The 24,666-nt window shown below is 48.8% G+C and overlaps 1 protein-coding gene across 15 annotated transcripts in view; it reads left to right on the top strand.

Moving 5' to 3' along the window:
• The window catches only part of ANKIB1 (ankyrin repeat and IBR domain containing 1), a 28,348-nt gene extending 4,205 nt beyond the window's left edge, over positions 1–24,143 (top strand). For 5 of the 15 annotated variants that reach the window (XM_078598454.1, XM_078598457.1, XM_078598458.1 and 2 more), the window contains exons 3-21: positions 2,957–5,408; positions 5,529–5,805; positions 7,690–7,878; positions 8,341–8,458; positions 9,358–9,545; positions 9,948–10,033; positions 10,375–10,519; positions 10,832–10,986; positions 12,546–12,634; positions 13,387–13,517; positions 14,422–14,556; positions 14,805–14,891; positions 16,111–16,177; positions 16,568–16,707; positions 17,472–17,647; positions 17,958–18,009; positions 18,591–18,699; positions 20,952–21,073; positions 22,019–24,143. In XM_078598454.1, the coding sequence (XP_078454580.1) occupies positions 5,221–5,408; positions 5,529–5,805; positions 7,690–7,878; positions 8,341–8,458; positions 9,358–9,545; positions 9,948–10,033; positions 10,375–10,519; positions 10,832–10,986; positions 12,546–12,634; positions 13,387–13,517; positions 14,422–14,556; positions 14,805–14,891; positions 16,111–16,177; positions 16,568–16,707; positions 17,472–17,647; positions 17,958–18,009; positions 18,591–18,699; positions 20,952–21,073; positions 22,019–22,777 (3,213 nt within the window). In that variant the 5' untranslated portion in view covers positions 2,957–5,220 and the 3' untranslated portion in view covers positions 22,778–24,143. Of the gene's footprint in view, positions 1–435; positions 512–2,956; positions 5,409–5,528; positions 5,806–7,689; positions 7,879–8,340; positions 8,459–9,357; positions 9,546–9,947; positions 10,034–10,374; positions 10,520–10,831; positions 10,987–12,545; positions 12,635–13,386; positions 13,518–14,421; positions 14,557–14,804; positions 14,892–16,110; positions 16,178–16,567; positions 16,708–17,471; positions 17,648–17,957; positions 18,010–18,590; positions 18,700–20,951; positions 21,074–22,018 lie in introns of all 15 variants that reach the window. The other 10 variants (XM_078598464.1, XM_078598460.1, XM_078598463.1 and 7 more) reach the window with 7 other exon arrangements.
• Positions 24,144–24,666: the final 523 nt, after the last annotated feature.

The following is a 24,666-nucleotide window of genomic DNA, read 5'->3' as shown; positions in this document are numbered from 1 at the left end:
GTGTATTCACATGTGCATTTTCCCACTCGTTGATTATTGTATAGGTGCCTGAAATTGGGATTTTTTTTTTCGTTTTCGTCATGCATAAAATTGAGCCACATTAAAATGAATTGGACAATGTACAGTGTCCGCAAAATTGTTTAATTGAGCCTAAAGCATATTTAGGATAATTATAATTTAGCGCACACTTCAAATACACTAATAAACTACAACAAATGTATGATTATCGAGTTTCATTGAAAGTATGTAATATTCAATGAGCATGAACAAGGTGACGTCAGAAAGGATCAAAGCAGTGGGAGACACCGGTGCCAGTTGGCGATGTCGAGGTGGGGGGCTTTGAGCAGCTCCACTGTTTTCACCACAAATGCAAGTGGTTGCATCACCCCACATCGATTTTAATTGCTCACTCTACGTGTTTTCTTTTTTCTCCAGTGAGCTCTGCATCATCACAGAACGGTGCAATTGGCTGGCCATGCTTAAGTGCTGTGTTTACAAAGCCAGCCGTGGGGTAAACACTATAAATAATGATGAGGCTCCACCTATGACTGAACCGCGGCACTCAGGCATGGGAGGCTCTCGCGAGGGTCTCCGCTTCATACAATCATGATTCCCTGTGATGGTGTCTCTGCCTGGCGTTTCTTCCCTGGTGTTAGATCACAAGCGTACAGTGAGACGCTGAGATCTTTAGCCTTGGGCCCATGGGACTCGCGACATTAATCTGTGATGAGACAAGGTTGTATAAACAATGATACCAACGGTTAATTATTGTTTTTGGATCACAGTGGGAGGTGACAAACATAGCTCTTATCTTACCTGCACATTCTCTTATTCGTGATCCTTGTCCACCCCAATCATTAGAAAATATAATTATTTTTGAAATAGTGGTTTGATACGTTTTTTGATTTCCAAGGCTAAGCAGGTCATCTTCCTAGCCTCGATCTCCTGCTTGGTTTGGGAGACATCTTGGCCTGGGCCATCCAGGCCAGAAATTCTCAAACTAAGTTTTTCACTGGGTCTAATCCCCCAGGGGATTTGGCTGCCTTGACATGGATGTCAAAGCCCGTAGCAATAACTCATGAGATCAAACGTCAAGGCGTCTGTTTAACTACCGAAATAAAATAACACTTCAGTCTATTGCCTGAATTATTTCTGCTCGGACCACAATTCTCAGAGCTGTGACGTGTGGTGGTGCAGTCCCCCAAGTACCTTGCCCTCATGTCGGCGACAATGTGGGGCAGCAGCACAATGGGATACCTCGTCTCCCTGCCAAGGCTGCCTGCCATAGGGCATTGCACTTCCTTCAGACACATAAAGGGGTCTCTTAAAAGTTTGAAGCGCCAGCTCTGAGCAGCAAGCCAGGGTGGGAGCGAGAGGCTTGGGTATAACCTGACTTGCACTTAATTAATCATTGTAGATATTGACTGTGCAATGTGCAACTGAACACAAGCAATTACAGTTGCAATGTTTAACAGATTGTTCCACAACGAAAACATATATGAATTTTATGCCTCAAGTTTTACTGAAAGGATGATATTACCCATAAAAGAAACAATCCTTAACCTGTAGTTACCTCCTAGGCTGTGTCCTGGGCTGTCCGATGTGAGCTTGAAAGTTTATTAAAGCAAAAAAACACTAAAGTCATGGTCCTACGATCTGTCATGGTGTCGTTCTATTGACATCACTGTATTGCTGTGTTACATTGTATTGGAGTGATCCACCAGTGGCATCCCTAAAGTGCTGTAGCGGAGGTCCTGACGCCTTTTCAAGTATTTTATTTCGTTAATAACCTGGGTTACGCACCTGCAGGATAAGAGCTGTGTGTGTTTTGGGTTGGGTCTTCCTACAATCTGTAGATTTGTATTCTGATAATTTATTAAAATTTCCTTGTTGCAAATTACATGGAATGGTGTTGGGCAAAATAATCATAACACATATATATAATGTCATGTTTCCTGGCTGTCTGATTGTTTTACGTGACATAAGTTGTCTGAAAGGACAAATACTATTTATGGTATTTATGAAACGTTGTGCAAGGTTCATCCATATTTGACTACGATTTAGGTCCAAATTTTATCTTAAGACTTGGGATATTGCAGAGTAGTTTAGATTTGTCTCCCAGACAACTTGAGTAATGTCGTGGGTGGTTTAAAAACACGACGTAGAGGGAACATTGTGCACCTGCTGCAGTTAGTTTTTAACTTTTGTGCTGAAGAGCGATGCTTGTTCTGGTGGTGACAGGGGGCCACGTTGCTAGCGATGCAGATGGCACAGACAACTTCATTCTGCTCGTTTGTGTGCACCCTGGAGCTAACCTTGTCTGGATTAATACATTTACGTGTTTTTGCCATTGTAATTCTCTACAGGGCCAATGTATTGTTTGTATTACTTTGATTACGAGCATTTATACACAAGGAGAATCATTTTCTTCAAACATGGGGTCGTTCACTACAATCGGTTTAATCAAGCCTGTCTGTGGATGTGACACTGATTGTCGCAACCGGTTCAGAGTCTGCTTGCATTGAGCCAATGGTGTTGAGCAGAAGCACTCCCAGAAGGCTTTTCAGCCAATGAGTTTTGAAAGAAATATTTAACATTTTATATGGTGACGAGTATGGGAAGAAGGCGGCATTTACGTCTAAAAAGTTCGCCACAATGCCACAGTACTTTAGTCACAAGTGATGATGTCATTGTATGTCACAAGGGGCTCTTGGATGTTGTTTACTCATTCAACCCACGTGACGTTTGCAAACTTGTCAAAAAAATGTGAGCCTCTGTTTTGAGTTGACATTTGTCAACAGAATATTTACTGATAAAGCACTCTCCTGCACACATCTATATTGCTGCAGTTATTGTTGCCATTTGGAGAGTTGTGTTATAACATTGCAATGTTACAGTACAGTGTTTTTGTGGTCCCAATGGTTTTCTGCCTTTTGTTTCATTCCATTCTGCTTAGATGGAGCGAGGGAAGCAGTAGCCGCCATCGTGAGTCGCGGCTGATGCAAACGAATTCACCAACATTGGCAGCGCCGCCTTGTCCCCCACGCTCGCTGGCATCCCACCCTGGTGCGATCGCACGGCCCGCCCCACGTTGCCCCCCCTCCCTCTCTCGCAGACAGCCGTGGCTCTCGTGCCTTCTTGGGCTTTAATGCTGCGCTTGTAGGAATATGGAGCCCCTGCTGATATCCTGCGTTCGAGTACGCCCAGGAGGCTGTCCTTTAGTTTTGGTCACAGAGACTGCTTTGAACAGAAGAATATTCACAGGACAACGTTTTGGCAGTGACCCTTGCTCAGTGTGGATTGCAGAAAGCTTTTCAGACCGCACGCATTGTTGTGGTGGTGTCGGCATGGGTGTTTGTCTCGATCCCTGACAACATCACCTCCACGCAGAGCCGCCCCACACTCCCTTGCCCTCCACATTAACGCCCGCCCAGTCTATTGACCGCTTTGCCCCTCCCTTTTAGGCAGGAAAGATAAAAATACAATCTTCAACGAATAATTTGTGGATTATAGTCATAATTTTCAGTCATTGCAAATCTACTGCTGAATGAAGGCCTTCCCTGTTTGCCATGTTGGTCACAGGGAATTTTTTTCTTCTTCTTACTTCAGGATTCATATGAACTTGAATTACTGTCACTCCCAAGATTGATGAGTGTTTTTATCTGATTTAGCTGCACTCATGCATTGCTAATATTCATGACAACCTCGTAATTATGTCATTACTCTTAACAGAAATAGCCTCATCCTATATAATTGGCAACATGTGGAAAGCCTGTGGCAGTTTTTTCTCAATTTAGATGTCTGGCGAATGTCTTTTTTGAACAGGTCTATGAAGAGGCCACATGATGACTCCTGATATATTGAAGAAGTAATATTTTCCCTCGTCACCATCATCACAAGTAATTGCTTTGTCCAAGTTGATATTGTCTTCACATCCTAAATTCCCAATAGGTGGAAACTATTAATCACCAATATCGCAATACAGTCCACACTATAATCCAGATAGTATAGATTGCTTAGAATTGTGGCCAGATCAAGAATACAAAGTGTGAATTTGTCACCAAGATTTTATGCTGCTTTGCCGATTTCTTGCATTCCACAAGTTTCTGTGACGTGTCATCAGTGGTGTCTCTGGATTATTATAATGCATTACAATGTTATTATTTTCTTTTAAAATGCTTTTTTCATATTTTTTTAAGCGCTTAGCATTGCCGGCTTCTGTAAAGTGCAAACTCCGTGAATTGTGTGAATAGCGTAGCTGAAAATAGACTCGCAGAGAAAGGTAGGTACATTAACACGATTTGTTCTTTAGTTTTGCATCAGCACAGATATTGAGGATCAATATCTGCAAACATTTTCCTGTCTGTGTGCGTGAGGAGTTAACTAAATGCCTTTAATCTTTGCCTTTGTTCGGAAACTAGAAAACATAATCTTGATTTGAAGCTTTCGTAACTGCAGGAATCCATACTCTTTGGTTCTTTCGGTAAAGTCACGTAGGTAGAAAATAAAATAAATCACGACGTTTCGATCGCAACACAAGCAATCGTCATCAGGTGAGACGCCTACAGCAAGAAAAAAAAAACTGCTGAAGTAGTCAGATAACATAAATATTTGATGATACAACTCCATGTCTTATAAACCAAAAGAGAATAGACGCATGGGAGGGAATTATAGTTAACTCTTGTTTATGTGGGTAGGTTATCTGGGTTATAGATTAACCGTGGTTGTGAATAAATAAATAAAATATCTCTACTCTCACTAGCTGATTCTATTATTAGCTGCTGCTTAGAGGGTAAGTGACTCAGTGGCCACATCCAAAGTAACAGTAAACATGGGGGTTTAACAATGCTTGAAAAATCTGACATGGTTGAATTTTCTTTCAGTGTGTAATGAAGATTTACTGTATACGTAACCTGTTTCCTGCATTGCCTTGTAGAATAACGATTTCGGTGTCTCTTCACCCGACGCTACGTAGGCAAACGGCACTTTTCACTTTAATTGCATTTTTGCTTTTACCCGAGTCATCCGTCTCCCCCACAACCCTGGATAATTGAGAGTTGTGACCACTGTGGAGGAAGCGAGACGCAGCGCGAGCCCGTGGCGACGCAGGCGTTTTGTCGCGTGGTCTGCTCGATCAGCGCCGCCATGCTCTGGCTCGAGGCCCCGTAGTCGCGTGGACGCGCAGCGGCGAGCAGCGACGGCGGCGGCGACGCCGCCACCATGGGGAGCGCCTCCACCAAGTTCCGCAAGGCGCTGCAGGCGGGCGACGAGGGCCTGGCGCTGCAACTGTACTACACCAACGTGCCGCTCGCCCAGCAGCTCGACCCCAATGCCTCCTACGGGGAGGCCTACGACAACAACACGGCGATGCACTACGCCACGCGGCATGCCATGCCCCGCCTGCTCTCGTGAGCGCATGCACGCACGCACACGTGCCCATGCGCAACTAGAACGGCAGTCTGCCTTGTAGCCTTCAACAGACTGTGGGGCACAATCCGTGCGTGTGTGTGCGTGTGCGTTCCCTTCAGGGTGTTCTTGAGGGAGAAGGAAGGCAATCCCAACAAGCGGAATGGCCTGGAGGAGACGGCCCTGCACTGCGCCTGCACACCGCTGGCGGTGCTCATCGTGCCGCCTTCGGGCCAGCAGGAGGAGCGCCGGCTGCTGTGTCTGCGCATGCTGCTCGACTGGCAGGGGCCCCTGCTCGGCCCGCAGCAGCGCGAGCGCACCAAGATCGACGCACGCGACCACCACGGGAACACGCCGCTGCATTACGCCGCCTGCTCCGGCATGAAGCGCTGCGTGGAGGTGCGACGCACGCCGTGACACGCCGCGCCACAACGGCAGCAGATCGTCTGCCTCTGATAAAACACACCTCATGGCGTGTGACCCAGTGCATCTCAATTGTCATTGACAGCCGTCTCGTCGCAGTGTACATAACACCTAACGGAGGGAGTCCCATCATCGCGTGTGCATTCCACGCCAACTTGTCTCTCCACACTGACAAAACCTGCGGCCGCCAATGACCACGACGAGGTGGAGGCTATCTCCCTGCAGCTCCTTATTATCTAGAATGAATGTTGAGGCCACGTTAAGTGGTGAAGTCTCGTTATCTAGAATGAATGCACGCTGAGGCCACGTGAAGTGGTGAAGGCTTGCTGACAGGTTCCAGGGCAGGCCTCGTTGTTGGGGATTATCAAAAAACAAAGTGACTTGATTGTCAGTTACGCGCCCAGCCCACCAGTTTGCTGTGTGCTGGCCGACCAAAGCTCTACCTCATCTTGTCAATATGAGCCGCCCACAAGTGCCTAGCGGCTATGTTAATGGGGTTCCTGGCTGCATCGGCCGTGGCTCGCGCAGAGTTGAATTGGTGGCTGCAGACAGATGAGTCGTGGCCGTGCTCTGCCAGTTCAGTGGCATCTGTTGTTGAGATGTGGACCTCTGTGTCCGGGTGGCATTCGGCGAGGTGTCATTTGTTAAAATATAAAGCGCTGCATATTTTAAATTCTTCTCAAGGGTTGAACTAGCTAAAATGTAAGCTTCGTTTGGATCATAATCACTGGCTTCACTGGCTTCAGTCATTAACGCTGGGACCCAAATAGCCAATATAAAGTCACGGTTATGAGCCTTGGGGCTTGGGCGAAGCACCCAGTATATTCTGAGTGGCATACTAAGGCATACTAAAGCATGATTATGGTGCAGTGGAATTTCCTATGACCCGACAAGAACCAACAAAATATCAGTTAATGACTGCATAAACTGAAGACTTTCATTACCTCCAAGCATGTGTGAGATTGTTTGTCAGACAAAGACAAATTCGTAAGCTTTACTTGAAATGTCTAAAGCACAAACATCTACAAAACTAAACCAACCTTCTGTGAATGCATCAAGTAGTGACATGAAGGCACTGTTCTGGCCTGCGCAGCTGCCTTATTATCGAACGCATGCATCGTTTTACTCAAATTGGCTTGTGTGCAAGCGTGTGTGTATTTGTGTACGTGTGTGTGTTTGTGGTTGTCTGTGTTATGTATGTGGTATGTATGAATATTACAGAAGATTAAAATGGTAAAACTGGTGGGTTATCGTCTATACATATTTTCCATTCAAGGAATAAATGAAATAATGCTGAAGTCAATTGAGTGTTTGATTGCAGTAGCAAGTGGGACTCTGACCTGGCTGCAATTAGCAAAGGTCAACCCAATGAAATGTGGCCTTGTCTGCTGGACTGTCTGCAATGTTGCTATTTCAAACTGAAATTCCTGCAAAGTACTTGAGTTAACCTTTACTAAAAGAACAAACTTTAGTCTGAATTAAGTGAATTTGTTTTAATGCATTACTTTCCTGTCAACACTCTTTCCTGCATTTCCCAGACTTTACTCCTGCGTGTAGTTCTTGGACCGGTGCTGTGCCTTGCGTGGTTTTATTTCAGCCGGTGCTCTCCCCCCTGTGGCTGTGAGGTGAATGCCCCGGCTGGGTCTGTGTTTGTGCTCTCCCCAATGTGGCTTTGTGATATTAATTCCCCATTTCCGGTTGTGTAGATACTGGTGCAACGTTCTCCTTTGTGGTTGTGTCCGTGCGAGTGCTGTTCCCTGTGTGCGTGTGAGTACGAGCGTCGTACGCTGTGGGTTGTCTCTGTCTGAGTGCTGTTCGTGGTGGACTCCTGTCCGGCTGCGTTTCCCTGCGGCTGCGCAGTTGCTGGTGGTGCGTGGAGCGTCGCTGTTCGTGGAGAACGAGGATGGAGCCACCCCGTGCGACCGTGCCGAAGTAAACCGTCACTACGAGGTCGCGCTGCACCTGGAGTCGCGCATGGTGCTGGCGCAGGATTACCCTGACGGGGATGGGGACGAATCCCAGGAGCCGCTCGCTCACGGTTGTCGAGAGGTAGCGACCCTCGCCCACGTGGACTCGTCAGCCCCCCTCTCTTTTCAGCACGGCTGCTCTTCATGATTGAGCTTAAAACCTCGCTCAAGATTTGTATGTACATGGTTAAACGCCTCTTATCTGCGCTGAAGTGTCGCAGATAAGCAAATAAAAGGAATTATCCTTTTATCCTGTTAGCCTAGACATTGAGCTCCATTGTCATGCAATTATCCGTGGATAATCGCAGATGTTAAGGTGCATTGAGTGCTAACTTACAGCAGATCTCCGTGATTAAGATGAGCATAAGGAGGCTGGTATCTCCCCTGTTTGCCGAGAGCATCACCGAAGTCATATATCTGTCTCCTGACCATAGTCTGAAGTTCTATTATCTGCTGAAGGCGCAGACAATGTGACGAGTTGGCCTCACCTCCTGCCGCGACCGCTCGTGGTGGTAACGCCGCCTTGTCTGCTCGTCCCCCACAGCCGTTCGAGGGCCTCCGTGCGCAGGAGCTGCGGGAGCTCAAGGACCTGCTGATCGTGGAGACGGCCGACATGCTGCAGGTGCCGCTCTTCACCGCCGAGGCCCTGCTGCGCTCCCACGGTACCCGCCGCGCCACAACCCTGGGGTCAGAAGGTCATCGTAGCCAATGCCATTCACACCAACCTGATGTTCGCAGTTTAACACGTAGGTCTCGCGACCAATATCGTCCTTAATGCCACATAGGGACAGCTGCCACTGGGGGTGCCCTTTGAAATGTTTGAGGGTATAAAGGGTGCTCTATCAAAAACAAATCTTTAATGAACCTGGAATGGAGCTTATGGTCATCGTGAATGGTTCAAGCTGCAGGCTGGTGCTTGCAGCTTGATTGCGGCTGAAAATACAATCCAGTTGACTTTGCATTGATAAGTTGTCCCAGTGCTGCATCTCAAGACAGCCTCTGGGTTTCGTGTGGAAGAACGGCTGTACGCTGATATTGAAACGGCACACATCTCGTTCAGAAGGAAATCTTGACCAAAAATTCTCAGCAGCACTATTCAACTGCTATAATATATCTGAAATTATCAGTCATATACTTTAGTTTATACTCTAATCTATGCACGTATAAATATTTCTGCCAAGGCTGTTTCAACCTCTGTCTGTGCTGGTGGGTGCCTGCATGTGTCTGCTTGTGTCTGTGCTGCGGCGTTGCCGGTGCACCTGCAGCAGTGGAGCGGTAGTGCAGTGGTGAGCGCACCGTGCTACGAGTCCTGTTTCTGTTCACGGCTAACATCAGTCACCCATATCCCAACTGTTCCTGGGCCTCCCCTAGGTTGACTCGCTCTCAAATGAGTATTTGGTGCAGTATATAAACAGCCTTGGGGAGGCAAAGGTGGCCAGGCATGGAACTGGCGTCCACCCCCCTTGTGCGCCGTACCGGGCCTTAATAAGCGCTCGTCGACGGCCCTCTGCTCAAGGCTGCGTGGTGGAGCTCTGTGTTTGGTGGCGCGCGCACTCCCCAGGCTGGGACCGAGAGCGGCTGCTCGAGGCGTGGATGTTGAACTCTGACGAGTGTTGCCAGCGCTCGGGGGTGCAGCCTCCTCCGCCACCGCCCACCGGGCAGAACAGCTGGGGCACCATCCCCGACTCGCGGCCGCCCCTACGCTCGCCCATCACCCCGCCCGGCGACCTGCGACATGGGCTGAGCACGGTAGGGGCGCGCGAATTGCTCGCGACGAAACGCACGAGCTGAACGCGGGCGAGGGGGGGCGCTCACTTGCACGCTCAGAGGCAAGGACGCGCCCTGAAGCACAATGCAGCAATGCGCAGTCACGCAAGTCTTTCCTTTACAGCAGCGGTGTACCGTCAATGTATATTTATGTACTGCACGAGCGGTAGTGAGGAGTGGCAGTGTAGTGGTTAGCTACTGAACCAGTTCTGGTCCTCCCCTAGCTCGACTAGGCCTCAAATGAGTACCTGGCGCGACGTGTAAATGTCACTGTTGAGGAGACAAATGCGGCCGGGCGTAGTGTTGACGTGCCGGCCTTAATAGGTACTCACAGCATCTACCCTGGGGCTGAGTTGGATCCTTGCTGTGTTTTTGTTTGTGCAGTGTGAGATCTGCCTGGGACGGATGCCCGAGTCTGATCCTGTGGATGTCCCTTGCGGGCATCTCTTCTGTAAGAAGTGTTGGGAGGAGTAAGTGGACTTTAACTAATTCCTGCACGGTCACTAATGTGGGGTGGATGCGGAGCGAAGATAACATCCTAGATTATATTCTTTTGGTGGGAATCGTTAAAAATACATCCATTTTAATGAACGTTAACAAAGGTGTGTGATGAAGACAGTGGGAAACCCAGCAGTGGCAATTGCTCATTTGCAGGATGCTCATGACGCGGCTTGTTACCGACACAAGTGTTTGCCGTAGCCCCTTCACGAGCCACTCTGGGAAAGGCACTTACAGCGCCGACTTAGGATCGTTTGGAATTTTGAGGTTTCCAACCTTGACATTGTATTGCCATTGTGTGCTGTTGTCTTAGGTACCTGAACATGAAGATCCAGGAGGGCAAGGCGCACAGCATCCTCTGCCCAGCCTACGACTGCTATTCGCTCGTGCCCATTGAGACCATTGAGGTGCTGGTGTGCAGGGAGATGGCGCGCCGATATCTCCAGTTTGACATCAAGGTACTTCACTCGCAGCCAGAATAATGTCTCTCTCCTAGGCAGTCGGTATCAACTCGGGTTAGCCAATACACCAGGTTCACTATTGCACAGATCTCTACACAATTAGCACCCTGCATCTTGCCTGTATGTATGTTGAACTTATTTCACACCGTATATTGCTAACCGTGCTGATCGTAGGTACGGGGGAAGGACAACAAACTAAACACAAAAATCAGTTCTAAAGAAAATAAATAACGCTTGTGCGCACGTGACGCTTGCTCCGCGTGTGTGTGTGCTGCTCCACCGCTTCCCCGTGCCACCCTTGCTTGGCAGGCGTTCGTGGACACCAACCCTAGCATCCGGTGGTGCCCGGTGCCCCGCTGCGAGCAGGCGGTGCGCCTGGCTTTGCCCGGCGCCGCGGGCGGCTCGGCCGTGCGTGCCCACACCCCCACCGCCGTCGACTGCGGCAGCGGACACACGTTCTGCTGGTACGCGCGGCGGGCACACCAAGCGGGGCGGCGGGGGTGACGCGCTCGTCACGTGCTCGTGATGCGCTCGTGATGCTTCGCAGCAAGAAAGTCCTGGGTTGAACTCCCTACTCAGTCGCTTTTCTGAGTACAATTGTATGTTCTCCCTCTGGTGTGCACGGGTTTCTTATGGGTTCTCCAATTTCTGCCGACAGCAAAAAAAAACGTACATTGTAACTGGTTTTGGCCAAACATCCCCATGCTGAAAATGACACGCTGCATATTGCTCAATTGGGACCGTACATATCGTATCCGACTGTGAAAACTTGGCAGGACCCTCCTGAAAATGAAGCTTGGGACTCGGTGAGCATTTCCTGGGTACACAAGCAGAACAATAACAATAATGCTGAACTTTGCCATTACCCAAAGCCACGTTTCCATGAGCAGTTCCTAGTCCCTGGACCGGAGCCAGAATGACACCAGTGTGTCGCCGTGCGTGGGAAGTCTTGTGTGGCATCACAAGTCCCTCTGATGCAAGCAGGCTGGTTGAATGTATGACCGGGAAACAGTCATGAGGTTAAAGGTCACGAGTTAGAAGGCTCTGTGATGTTTCCTCCAGAAAATAGTTTTTACCTGTTTCCTGATCATCACCTACTCCATCACTTAGACTCCTGCTCAGCAGATGTGTTTGATCACTGGGCTGCAGAGAGATTAGAGGAGGAGGAAAGATAAGGATAAGGTCATGCTCCTTGTAGACATACTTTACTAGATGTGCCTTTGTGATGGATTGAATATAATACAATAATACAGGTTTCTTACCACACGTAAACATAACACAACATTTTTTGCCAATCAGGTTTTTGGCCGTTTAGACCAATGTTACTGCACCAATATATGTTTCATCAACCCAAATGGGCTGGTTTTAAGTCTCCCGAGTCTCACCAGCACTATGTGATCTGTTGAACAATGCTATCGTGTTGCCTGGCGGAGGAGAAAAGAGCCTTCCTTGAGCCCTACGCAGCCTTTCGTCGCAGTACAGGAACGTTGTTGGCCATAAAATAACTCTTCTAACAGCTGTTCTGTGGCCGAGGAAGAGCTGGCTCTGCTGTTGCCTGGCCCTGCTAATTAGCTTTTTGTGCACTATACATCTCACAGCATGCTTGACCAGACAACAGGCCACATTACCGACCATGGTTGGATGTTGCGATGGCCAGTGTACGGCTAAGTATCAGCTGCACAGCCTTCTACGTGAGCTCAGCCAAGTTTAGCTTCCAAGATTTTGACCAGATTGAGTGCATTCCGGGTGATTTGGCCATAGGCTTTGATAATTGTGTATATATGGTAATTATCAATTATGGAAAAAATCATGATTTATATGGTTCCATAAATCTGGTACTGTGTTTGTGAGTGTATCTGTAACCACCTATGGGAGAGAGCATATGTGCTTGTGGGCTTACACGTGTGTGTGGTGTGTGCGCGTATGGTGTGTGTGTGGTGTGTGCGCGTATGGTGTGTGTGTGGTGTGTATGGTGTGTGTGTGGTGTGTATGGTGTGTGTGTGGTGTGTGTGTGCGTGCGAAGGGAGTGTTTGGGAGAGGCCCATGAGCCGTGCGACTGTGACACCTGGAAACAGTGGCTTCAAAAGATCGTGGACATGAAGCCAGAGGAGCGTGAGTACACGCACGAGGCCCAACACCCAGGATCTAGAGTCACCGTCTCTGTGCCTCTGGGATAAATGAAACATTTCTGTTGGAAAAAAGCTGTCCTGCTCTTCATTTTGCACATTTCAAGGGAATATGCTACGGACTCGGATCCCGTACCCTGGATGATTTTGATTGTACACGCTCGTCCACCACGTGTGTGTCTTTGTTGCTGCCCTGTGTACTCGTGTATTTGTGCATATTGGATTTGCGTTCTGCCACATGGTGGTGACATGGTCCTGTGATAGCACGTTCGTCGCTGGTTGCAGGGGTTCGAGTTTTTAATCTGACTGTCCACCCTGGTTATTACTGCAGGTGTATGAACTGTAAAATATGTGCCATCTGATTCACTGTAGAGCAGGACGATTGTGTTTGGCATCCAAATTTGTAATAATAAAAAAAATCTCAATTGCTAGATTGGCAATGCACATAGTAACATTGCCCCCGACTGCGAAACTACTGCAGACTGTGAAACATAGCGTCTTCATGATAGCCTTGCGTTTTCAAATAGCGTGCATAGCAAATATACTACATTCTTATTTATGCCTTGTGTTTTCGGGTGTCTGCGTGTTCGTGTGGTTGTAGCAACGCGAACACGCAGACGTAGTGCTGGCCACTCCAACCCCTCGTGTGCCGTATCGGCCTTCATAAGTGCCTGTCAACAGCGCTTGCCCCACAGTCTGTTTAAAGATATTCGGGGGGATGTTTTTCTTTGGTTGTAGTGAGCGGTGTGAGCGTTGCAGCAGAGGATGCTGCCAACTGCCTCTGGCTCATCTCTAACTCAAAGCCATGCCCCAGCTGCAAGTCTCCTATTCAGAAGAACGATGGGTGTAACCATATGCAATGTACTAAGGTGAGTACCACCAATAACATTGACACTTTTTCACCACTTGGGAAACTTTTTTGTTGATTCGGTCAACAGTGGGCAATTTTTCGGTGGCTAACGGCAATGTGCATTATAAAAATATATCACGTATTACAAATAACAAGTTATCGCAGATCAAGCTTATTATGAATCACATATTTTTTATTTAGATGTAGTCATGTTGGTTAGAAAATCCACTATTTATGTTCCAGGGGGGCTCATTCCATTCATTGGCCGTATACTTCATAAAGCTGAATTTTCGTTTCTCACAAGGTCCCAGTTTGTGTTAATCTCTTTTTGTCGTGGTCCTTTGTATCAGTGTGAGATGGCTGTTCAGTCCGGTCCAAGCTCTATTTCTCCTGTACTATATAGAGACAATATGCAGTTTAAAACAGATTAATCATCATCAGATTAATCCACTAATCCTTGGGGAATCTATGAGTAATGGAAGGAATTGCAGACCCTCTGGGTTCTGCAAATAATAAGATTTGCAGAACAGAAGATTATTGATTTGAGGAGTTTGACTCTATTGGATTCCAGCCCTCTCTCAATTCTTGGTATCCATTTATTTCCATTTCTGGCTCTTGGTGTGCACTCATGACATAAATGATGTACGCACGTGTGTGGAGGAGATGTGATGTAGTGATTAGCATACTTCACTGCAATTTGCAATCCTAGCTTATAATTATTGGCATGTAAAAGTCCAGTGGAAAGTTATAGAGAAGTGGTCCTGGGCCCCTATTAAGCCAGCTCAGACCAACGTGAATATCCGGTGCGGTGTGTTGACGACATCAGCGCCCTGCAGATGAAGGTGGCCCGGGCATAGTTCAAACAGCGACAGCTGTCTCCAGTTATGGGTGCTGAGGGAGGGATGTGGGTCTCTGCTGGGCAGTGTAAGCACGACTTCTGCTGGATCTGCCTGGAGGAGTGGAAGAAGCACAGCTCGTCCACGGGCGGCTACTACCGCTGCACGCGCTACGAGGTCATCCAGGCGGTGGAGGACTCGTCACGCGACGTGGCAAACGAGGTGACATCGCGCACGCGCCGCACACATACACGCATATATATACATCACATACACATATATCATTGTTTTTATCATTATTACTACCCTGGAAAGCCTCGCTGAATCTCGACTCTTTTCAAGGGGGGTCCTGCCAAGTGTTCACTGTTTGCTATGTGTAATCCCTGTTGAGTAATTTGAAGGTTATTATTTCGGCTTTGGGATGGACAGGAATCTGCTCTGCGATGGTTGACATTTTCTTTTGTGTTCAGGCTGAGAAGAAGCACAAGAAGTTCCAGGAGCTTGATCGATTTATGCACTACTACAGCCGCTTCAAAAACCATGAGCACAGTTACAAGGTTTGGCACAACACAACTGCCTGGGACACACTTAATAATAATAATTTATGCTTTTCAAGCGCCTTTCACGCGGAGGTCATCGAGATGCTGTACAAGACGCACATGCGGGCTCACACCATTAAAATACGATCCTAAAACAGAGGATCCAAGAAAAATAAAAAGCCCTTGAAAATAAGTTGCCTCTGAACGTGCGATTTGAATAAAAAGAGGGGGGGGGAGTCAGCGGAGCGAGCCTCCAGTGGAAGTGAATTCCACATCCTGGGGGCCACAGAGATGTGTTAGAACGTAAGGGTGAAGGAGCTCCTGTCTATGTGAGGAAGCAACACCCTTCAGAGCCCTGTAGGTGAGGAGGAGGAGAATCTTGAACTCTGCGTCGTGAATCCGGAGCAGCAGCCAGTGGAAGGACGCCAGCACACGGGGGGCCGTGCGTTCACGGAGAGGCGCTCGCATGGCGATCCTGGCAGCCGCACTCTGCACGTGTCGTAGGCGGCTTAACGGTCTAAGGGGGATGCCGGCAGACGGTGAATTACAAAAAGTCAAATCGAGAGAAAACGAACGCATTGACCATCTTTTCGGTGTCCGTTTAACATGCGTAGGCTTTCGCGACCATTATCCATAATAAAGTCAGAATGATGCATTGTTTTATGCAACTCAAACAAGGAAATGGCAAAAGCAACACAAGGGGACAAATTGGGAGAAATCACGAGAGATTTTTAAAAAAACCATACAGATAAAGGAAACAATTAGAGCTGGAGTTATATTTACCATGTGTTTCAATGAATATAAAACACATGATTGTCAGTCGTTTGTTTGTATTGTGTGCATTTATAGCGAGCACGCTTAGTCGGATGTTGTTATGGGGGTCGTGTCAAACCAGATTGGGAAACTCGTTGGAAGGGCTGGTACAGGGATTCAGCTGAACACTCTAAAGCACAAACAGCTGACCAGTGCTGATGTGTGTACCACATCAATACGTCAGGAAATTCTGCTGTGGCAGTGACACGTGGCAGTTTTAATTTGCAGAGCCCATAAAACCAGGTTTGTCATTTTTACGTGGAGAGGGAACAGCAGAAGAGTGTCGGCTGTTGCCAGAGAAAGTGAAAGCGTTGTGCATCTCTCCACTTCTCAGTGCAACGTCTTTGCCTTAGAGGACAACCCGAGCGTGTGCCTGTTAGTGCCGGTGTAGGCGTTCACTCTGCCTGCCCGTGCCGCTCCGCAGTTGGAGCTGCCACTGCTGCAGACGGCACGAGCCAAGATGGAGATCCTGCGGAGTGCACTGGAGAACAGTAAGGAGGAGGAGGAGGAGCAGAGGGGGATAGATTGGGATACACCGTGGTTGGTCTGAACATCCACCTTGCTAATCCAATCCTGCCATGACATTTATAACATTAATCCACATACACCTGTATGCAAAAGCCAGCTGTTTATTTTTAATCTTAAAAGTCCACCACTGGCCCGGCCAATAATGCTTCTCTGCGTGTTGAACTTCTTTTGCTCCATATGTAACCAGCCCAAGTGAGTAATTCGTGGGTCATTTTCAAAGTTGCCACATTTGGACTCTGATGGCAGCACACAATGGCCTACTTGTTTCAATCAATAGATACCACTCGTGCTTCAAACATCCTTGTCTTTGGGCTAAATTTGGCGCACGAACAAGGTGGTCTTTGTGTGTGCAGTGGAGGGCGTGGACACCAGCTTCATCGAGCACGCAGTGCAGGAGCTCCTGAAGACCAGGCGGGTCCTGCGCGGCTCCTACGGCTACGGCTACTTCCTGGAGCCGCACAGCACGCAGAAGGACATCTTTGAGCTAATGCAGGTGTGGCACGAGCACTGTGGACTGTGCCCACCACACGCGTGTGTCACGTGTGTGTGTGTGTGTAAAAACACGCATGTGTAACACACGCGTGTGTGCGCCCCTTGACTCCTTTTCATAAAATTACAAGTTATGTTATTTTTGATTTCTCCAAGTGGTAAAGCTGTTATTTCAATGACAAAATAAGTGAATGAGCTCACAGGAGTTTTGCAGGTGAGGGATTTAGTTGGAATAGAGGACAAACTATGTTCTGGAACAATTTTTTATTGTTCATCTTTTCTGCATGAAAAGAGCAAAGCCGACATGTGTTCCTTTCTCTACAGTTCATATCTAGTGAAGTGTCAAAGCATCCAATTACAGGAACTATGAAAGGTTTTCAGACCTCATCATTAACAGCAATTTAATGGGTGTCGTATTTCCTGTTTCTTTACTCTTTGGTTCTTTCGGTAAAGTCACGTAGAAAAATAATAGATCACGACGTTTCGATCACAACACAAGCAATCGTCATCAGGTGGGACAACCACAGCAAGAAAAAACAGCAGTTTCTATTAAATTTCTACCGACGTGACTTTACTGAAACAACCAAAGAGTATGGATTCCTGCAGTCACGAAAGCTTCAAATCACGATCCTGTTTCTTGACGTAACTTACTGGGCACGATGGGCCTCGAGTTCCTTTGGCCGCTGCCTCCCCCGGGGTTGGCGTAATCCCTCGTGACGCCGCGTGCGCATCCGTGACGCTCGCGCCTCCCGACCGCCGCTGGTGCAGATGGACCTGGAGATGCTGACGGAAGACCTCGCGCAGAAGGTGAACCGGCCGTACCTGCGCACGCCGCGGCAGAAGATCGTGCGCGCCGCGCGCCTCGCGCAGCAGAAGCGGCAGGAGTTCCTGGCGTCCGTGGCGAGGGGCGTGGCCCCGCCGGACTCGCCGCCGTCTTCTCGCAGGCACGAACGCACGCCGAGGCGCGAGGCGACGCACGCGGCCGCACGCAGGCAGGCTGCTCGCACGCACGGGCACGCGCGGGCAGGCTGCACGCTCGTGGGAACGTGCGGCACCGCAGCCACTTTACACGCACACGGACACAAAGTCGCACATGCAGCCGAATGAACACCGCGTTTTATTTTCCTCTGCAACAAAAAACACCTTATTCATTGTAACGTGAGCTGTTCTCTCCCGCGTGTGTAGTTTTAAGTGCAGTGATGTACGCGAGACGTTAAGGGCGTTCTCGGTAATCTCCGCGTGTGCCCTTTACAGGCTCGTTGGGCGGCCGTGGGAGTGGGAGTTCCTGGGCTTCTCTTCTCCAGAGGTGTTTCACACGGACACCGTCAGTCGCACAAGGACACCTTCAATCATACACGGCTTGCAACGGCTCCCATGGTTATGCTCCAGACTTTCATTCTGAGCTCTCCCACGTGTGTTCTCGTCATGCCCCGTGTTGTTGGTCACGATGTCTGACGTTTCGCTCCACGCGCTCAAAGTAAGCAATCCGTGGCCATGTAGAAGGCTGGAGAATGCAACCAATGTCTGTCTGAATGGGGGCAAAACCACGACAACGTCGTGGAAAATAATGTTGATGTTAAATTGTAATAAAGCAGAGATGATGCTTTTGGGACCTCAGAATCAAAAAATAGAATTAATCTGTCTGAATTATCCCTGCACTGTGGAACGATTGTCAATGACGAGAAGCTGGTGCGATGTACAAACGTCAGCACGGAAGAGGCCGTGCGTGGTGCTGGCTCCACCACTCCCTCACGTCCCCTGTGTTGGCCATCATGGGCGTGCGCTCCCCGACAGTCTGTGTAGGTTTTGCGGGGATGATTGTCCTTGTTGTTTGAGTGTGCGGCCGTGACTGTGCGTGCTCTTGACCGCCGGCTTCTGTCAACGCAGGAGTACGAGGAGGTGTTGGAGCGGCGCAGGCGCCGCAGTCGAAGAGGAGACCCCCGCAGCAGCCACAGCCACCTCACTGACCCAGGCCTCCGCGAGGAGTCGTCCACCGGTAGGCCGAGGCTACGCGTGCGCAGTGGCTTCTTCAGACGCCGTAGACGGATACTTGAGGCAACACTTATTTATTATAACACCAACTTGTGAACTTCCACCCGCTAGCTAAGGGGATACACTTCCCCACTGAACTCGCCCTGTTCCTAAGCTAGGGTCTTGGGCTAGTCTGACCTGACCCCGCCAAGGTGCAGGTCTCGACCACTGGCCACAGGGGCCCGGCCCTGACAAGGACTGCGGGTCAGACGAGGCCAAGCTCCTCGGCTAGCCGCCTTCCCAGGACACCCCGCAGCCCCCCCCACCCGTTGGGACGGGCGGGGGGGATCCAAACACCCCACAGCCCGCCCTGCCCCGGGATATCGTGATTGCCCCCTACAGGTAAGCAGTGGGTGCTAGCCGGAGATGGTGTACGTTCGTCCAATAACACCATTACACGTGTATCCCTCTCATGCCATGTCGTGGCAAGAGAAGCTCCTTCTTCGTGCCACGTGCCCCAATGTTGCAGAAGCTAATAGGAATGTATTCTAGATTTGAAGCTTTCGTGACTGCAAGGAATCATCTTCTTAGGTTTTTTCGGTAAAGTCACATAGGTAAAACATCAAAATGAATGAAAATAAAATAAAATAAAAAATCACGACGTTTCGGAGGCAACACAAGTCTCCGTCATCAGGTGGGACCGTCACAGCCAGATTAGCTGCATCAAGTGAGGCAATGATTCAAGATGTAATCCCTTAAAAGCGAGTTGAGGGGGGGAGGAGAGGGAGGGGGGAGCTCATCAGACTATGGTAGCCAATGAATGGAACGTATCGGGAGGGAGGGGGGGCGAGGCCAAAAGGGTGGGCGACGGCGTGCAAGCGATTGTGCGCAAGCGGCTAATTACTGCACACGCCAACACAATGGAGCGATTGTGCGCAAGCGGCCAACTGCCGCACACGCCAACACAATGGGCAGAGAGGGGGAGGGAAGCTCTAATACACATGATAGACAAAAGAACGAAAATGCCCATGTTAATACCAATGCTGGCTGAACAATGAAGAGAGTACTGTTAAAAAAATAACTGGGGATGTTAACACTCGGTAAAGTAAAGTAAAATAGTGCCTGTCAGATAAGATGGTCCAAAAAATTGTAATTAAGTCTTTTTTGGACCATCTTATCTGACAGGCACTATTTTACTTTACTTTACCGAGTGTTAACATCCCCAGTTATTTTTTTAACAGTACTCTCTTCATTGTTCAGCCAGCATTGGTATTAACATGGGCATTTTCGTTCTTTTGTCTATCATGTGTATTAGAGCTTCCCTCCCCCTCTCTGCCCATTGTGTTGGCGTGTGCAGTAATTAGCCGCTTGCGCACAATCGCTTGCACGCCGTCGCCCACCCTTTTGGCCTCGCCCTCCCTCCCTCCCGATACGTTCCATTCATTGGCTACCATAGTCTGATGAGCTCCCCCCTCCCTCTCCTCCCCCCTCAACTCGCTTTTAAGGGATTACATCTTGAATCATTGCCTCACTTGATGCAGCTAATCTGGCTGTGACGGTCCCACCTGATGACGGAGACTTGTGTTGCCTCCGAAACGTCGTGATTTTTTATTTTATTTTATTTTATTTTCATTCATTTTGATGTTTTACCTACGTGACTTTACCGAAAAAACCTAAGAAGATAATAGGAATGTGACATTGAACTGTTTGACCCATTTAGTTTGACAGGCTATAATTAATAAAAATTGCTGTGCTCCAGACTTCCTGAATTTTTTTTTAATCATTTCTTAAACATTTTAAATTAGCAAGCTTTGGGTTATAGTTATGTTGCTTCACATATGATACACGCAGTTTCGCAAAGTGGAGCTGATAATATATTCCGTACGATTGACTAAATTGTGCATTTGCTTGCATCTGTGTGCATGTTGCATGTTTTCTCCATTGCACCCATCACTGCATTGTACATGTGCAGCTCCCCAGATACACGTCTGTGTGTGCGCGCGTGTGCGCGTGGTCCACCGGAATGGGGAGCGGCAGCGTCGTGGGGAGCGGCAGCGTCGTGGATAGCGCCTCGCGCTACGAACCCGGCAATGCGAGTTCAATGCCTGGTGTGCGGTGTGTGTAAATGTCAGCATTGGGCAAAGGTGGCCGGGCGTGGTGCTGGCCAGTGACCCCGTGTGCAGTGCCAGCCTTCAAAATTGCCTGCTGACACCGTCTGCCCCCATCAGTCTATTAACGGCTGCACGGGGGATCTCTGTCTTTTGTGGCGCGCCGCAGACTCGCCTCTGAGTGGACGGAGGGCTCGCCGCATGGAGAGCTCTCGCTCATTCAGCCACGTGAGCAGCCTCTCTCTGCCGGAGTACTCCCCACCCAGCCTGCCGCGCCTGCGCCGCTCACACGTACGCACCTGCCTACTCGGCCTATCATCTCTGCGGGGATCGATAAAATTAGTATCGTGTTGCGGGATGTCCTTAGGAGATACCGGCGCCGCCACGGTGATGTGGAATTCTCACCGCTATTTAAATGCCGTAAATGCAAACGAGCGTCTTTTCACACTCGTTGGAGCAGTGAGGCACATTGGGCGACAGGTTCCACATGCCGTGTCTTCCTCAGTGCAGCATTCGTGGCAAAAAGGGTGCCGATGTTTCGATCACAGAAATGTGGCAAACCACCAAGAAAGTGTTTCACCGTTTCATCCACATGTGGTCCTTTGAGTGTGCAGGCTTCCCAGCACCCTTCTCAAAATCAAAATGTAAGACTCAAGTAAAATCCAGCATTTAAACTCGTCCACTGTTCACTCGAATCGAGTCTTTACTTGACACATCAGCTTGTTGAATAACAACACATGACACAAACTGTAGTGATATGAGATCATTACAATTACTGTTAGCAAACACCTAATCAGGCCATTCAAAAGCTCTAAAACCTAGTTCTTTACCGTATCCATTCTACTTTCATAAGTCCGTTATGTTTTACTTGTAATCTTGTTATTGTATGGTATCAAATATATGTTCTCGATTTTAACAAATTTTCTATCTTGATAAGTATATCTCCTGTTTGCAATATTTATTTCCGACTCATTCACATCAATTCCTATTCTCTTCCATTCTTTTGCAGATTTATTTTCCCCAAAGAGGTGTTTCTGTCATTGGGCTCTTGGCAGCTGAATAAATTCAGGTTTCTGATGGGTTTCACGAAGGCGGCGTCCCACATTGCAATTGAATTGAAGTTGCGATTGGTTCAAGTAGCGGAGCGTACGTGGAGATGATTTGCTAAATGTTGCCGTTCTGCCGCTGAGCCTCTCCAGATTGAGTTGCAACGTGAATTCCATCTCGTGCAAGCAGGTTCCTTCGGGCTTCTTGGAGGAGGAGGACGCGGACATGCTGCTGGCCATCCAGCTGTCCCTGCAGGAGCTGGAGCCCGCGCACCCGCCGGCCCCACCGGGGCTCTCTCCCTCCGCGTCGCCCGGCCCCTCGGACGGCACGGACGCCTGGCCCGACGGCGGCGCGCGGCTCTCCTCCTCGTTCCCTTTGACCTCTATGCCCTGGCCCCAGACCACGGCCTCTACCCCCTCCCACGTCTGGACAGAAATGAAGGCCGCCGCCGCCTCCGCCTCGGCGGCCGCCGTGCGGGACGACTACAGCCTGGAGTTTGGCAGCGCCGAGGGCTCCCTGGGCGGCTCGGCCACGGTGGCCGAAGACTTGGCGGCCGGGGGCGGCTCGGACCTGCTCGACAACCTGCTGGCTTGGTTCCACGACACGCACTCGCAGCACCTTGCCTCGATCCCCACCCTGGGGGCGGCTGCCGGGGAACTCTCCCCCGGCAGCCCGGAGAGCCGGGCCCTGCCGCGCGCGGCCGCGAGGGCCGAGCAGCAGCCCTCCCAAGCAGCGGCGGCCGTGACCGCCGCCGCCGCCAGGGAGGGCTCCGAGGTTGGGCTGGAGGAGCCTTATGCGGACGAGTGGGAATACTCGGCAAGTTTACAATTGGGCGGAGGCGGGAGCGACCCGGAGGCGAGGCTTGCACCGGCGAGGACCTCCTCTCCCTCTAGTGACCCAGACCTTGCACTCATCCTGCTGCGTCTGCAGGATCAAAATAATAAATGACTCGCGTCACTTTACAATGGGCAGTCTTTTGTGCACGATACACAAAGAAGCCACAACTGTCAATTGGCTTACGACAAAATTTTCATCAAGTAATCTGAATAATTTCATTGTAATTTATTCAAAATATTGTTTGGTCTGTTGATGTGTGAAGAAACATTGACTGCATGGTGTTCACCACATCACCCATTACAACGAGTGATCTTGGACTTTGTAATTGAGTGAACAAATGGACTTTTTTTGTGGACCAAACCTCTAATCTCAAATCTGAGTAGTGGGGCTGAGCAGTGCTGTTTGACTGAGTGGGCAGCGCTCTCTCTCCCCCTTATTATACCTTGCCGCCTTGTGATATTGATTTACCCGCAGGGGTATTTAATTTAACTGAACTCTTGAAATTGGTCCAATTTCATTACTTGGACTCTGCTTGTAATTTTCTTTATCGGTGTGGTTAATGCACTTAATCCACGGTGCATTATGGTTTTACAGTGGAAGTATTTTTCATTACAAAGTAAAGCAATGTACTGTAGCGTACGCAGTGCATGTGTTGGTGCAAATGAATAAGTGGAAAATGAACCTTTAATTTACGTGGCAGGGGCTTTACTCATTTCAGTGCCATCATTACAAATGACAGCACTTACAAAGAACATGCTATAAGATGTTAATTTAAATATCTTGTAGCATTGCATATTCAGTCATCCCCTGCATTGGAAATCACTGGAGCTTGGGATAATTGTGGTGGGGTTTCACCAGGGTTCGAGTTAAGTGGTAAATTCAAAGTTATCTCAATATATTTGCCAACGTGTTACACGCACACAATGAAATGAGGGTGTTTGGCTCCTCAGCCCCTTCTACGGATACCGTGTTGTATTTTTGATACACCCTGAATATGCTGTTTCCTCAGATAAAGGCCTACTTGTAGTTGACAGGCCGCATTTAAATCATTTCCCCAAGTTGATGTACTTGTACTATTGGTTGTTCCTACCTGAACTACGCGTTGGCTTATTTTTATTTTACACGATTTGATAGTCTACCAAAACTGGCTGTAGTGAAACACTCGTTTTGGCTGCAGAACCACCCACTGAAGCATGAATCGATCACCTCAATTCACATTGTGCGGTCTGTTGGCTGGGCCCTTTCTGAATCCATCTATATACAAGGCCACCACCGTGCAGCATTCTGGTGCTGTATGGACCGTTATCTCTGGACATTGGTTGTCGCACATCAAAAATGTTAAAGAAATTGCCAAACTCTTTTTGGAGCATCGTGAAATTAGTATTGAGTGGGACTTTCCCAGTTGAACAAATAACCATCCCGTTGTGTTAGCATTGACTTCGATATCCTTTTATGAATAAAATCTACGTTTTTTTTATATATATCCAGGACTCCCTCCTGTTTCAAATAGACCAATTACCCTGGCATACCATTTAACAAATGACTTGGCATCCTAAGGTTGGTTTGATAAAGTGCTGAAGGCAGTTCCAGGGTGCTGCCAGGTGTACAATGGTAATGTGGCCCCGATTACTCAACCTGTAAGGCTCCCATTGACGTGGGTAGCTACCACAAATGGCACGTATCACACCAGCTAAGGGTCACAAGGCCTCGACAGTTCTGTACAATCGCCACCCTATTTACCTTTCATGGAGGCAGTTGTAATTGAGATTACTTGATTAGTGTGCCAATGGCTAGACCCCGAAGCTGCTCCCAGGACTAACGACCAGAACATTTTTCCTTGCCGAAAAGGTGTCCACCTATAATGCAGTCACTTACACAAGGGTCGGTGGACCTTGGCTTGAGAAGGCCGTACAGCAATAGGGACCTCCCACCTGGACTATGGGATACTATTCTACTTTAACTAGTGTCGACATCCCCAGCGTTCACCAGTATTGCTTACT

Source organism: Lampetra planeri, chromosome 10 (genome assembly GCF_965212315.1).
Source record: "Lampetra planeri chromosome 10, kcLamPlan1.2.h2, whole genome shotgun sequence".
NCBI lineage: Eukaryota > Metazoa > Chordata > Hyperoartia > Petromyzontiformes > Petromyzontidae > Lampetra > Lampetra planeri.
The sequence above is the reverse complement of the archived record's forward strand: the minus strand, read 5'-3'. Positions and strand labels throughout refer to the sequence as shown.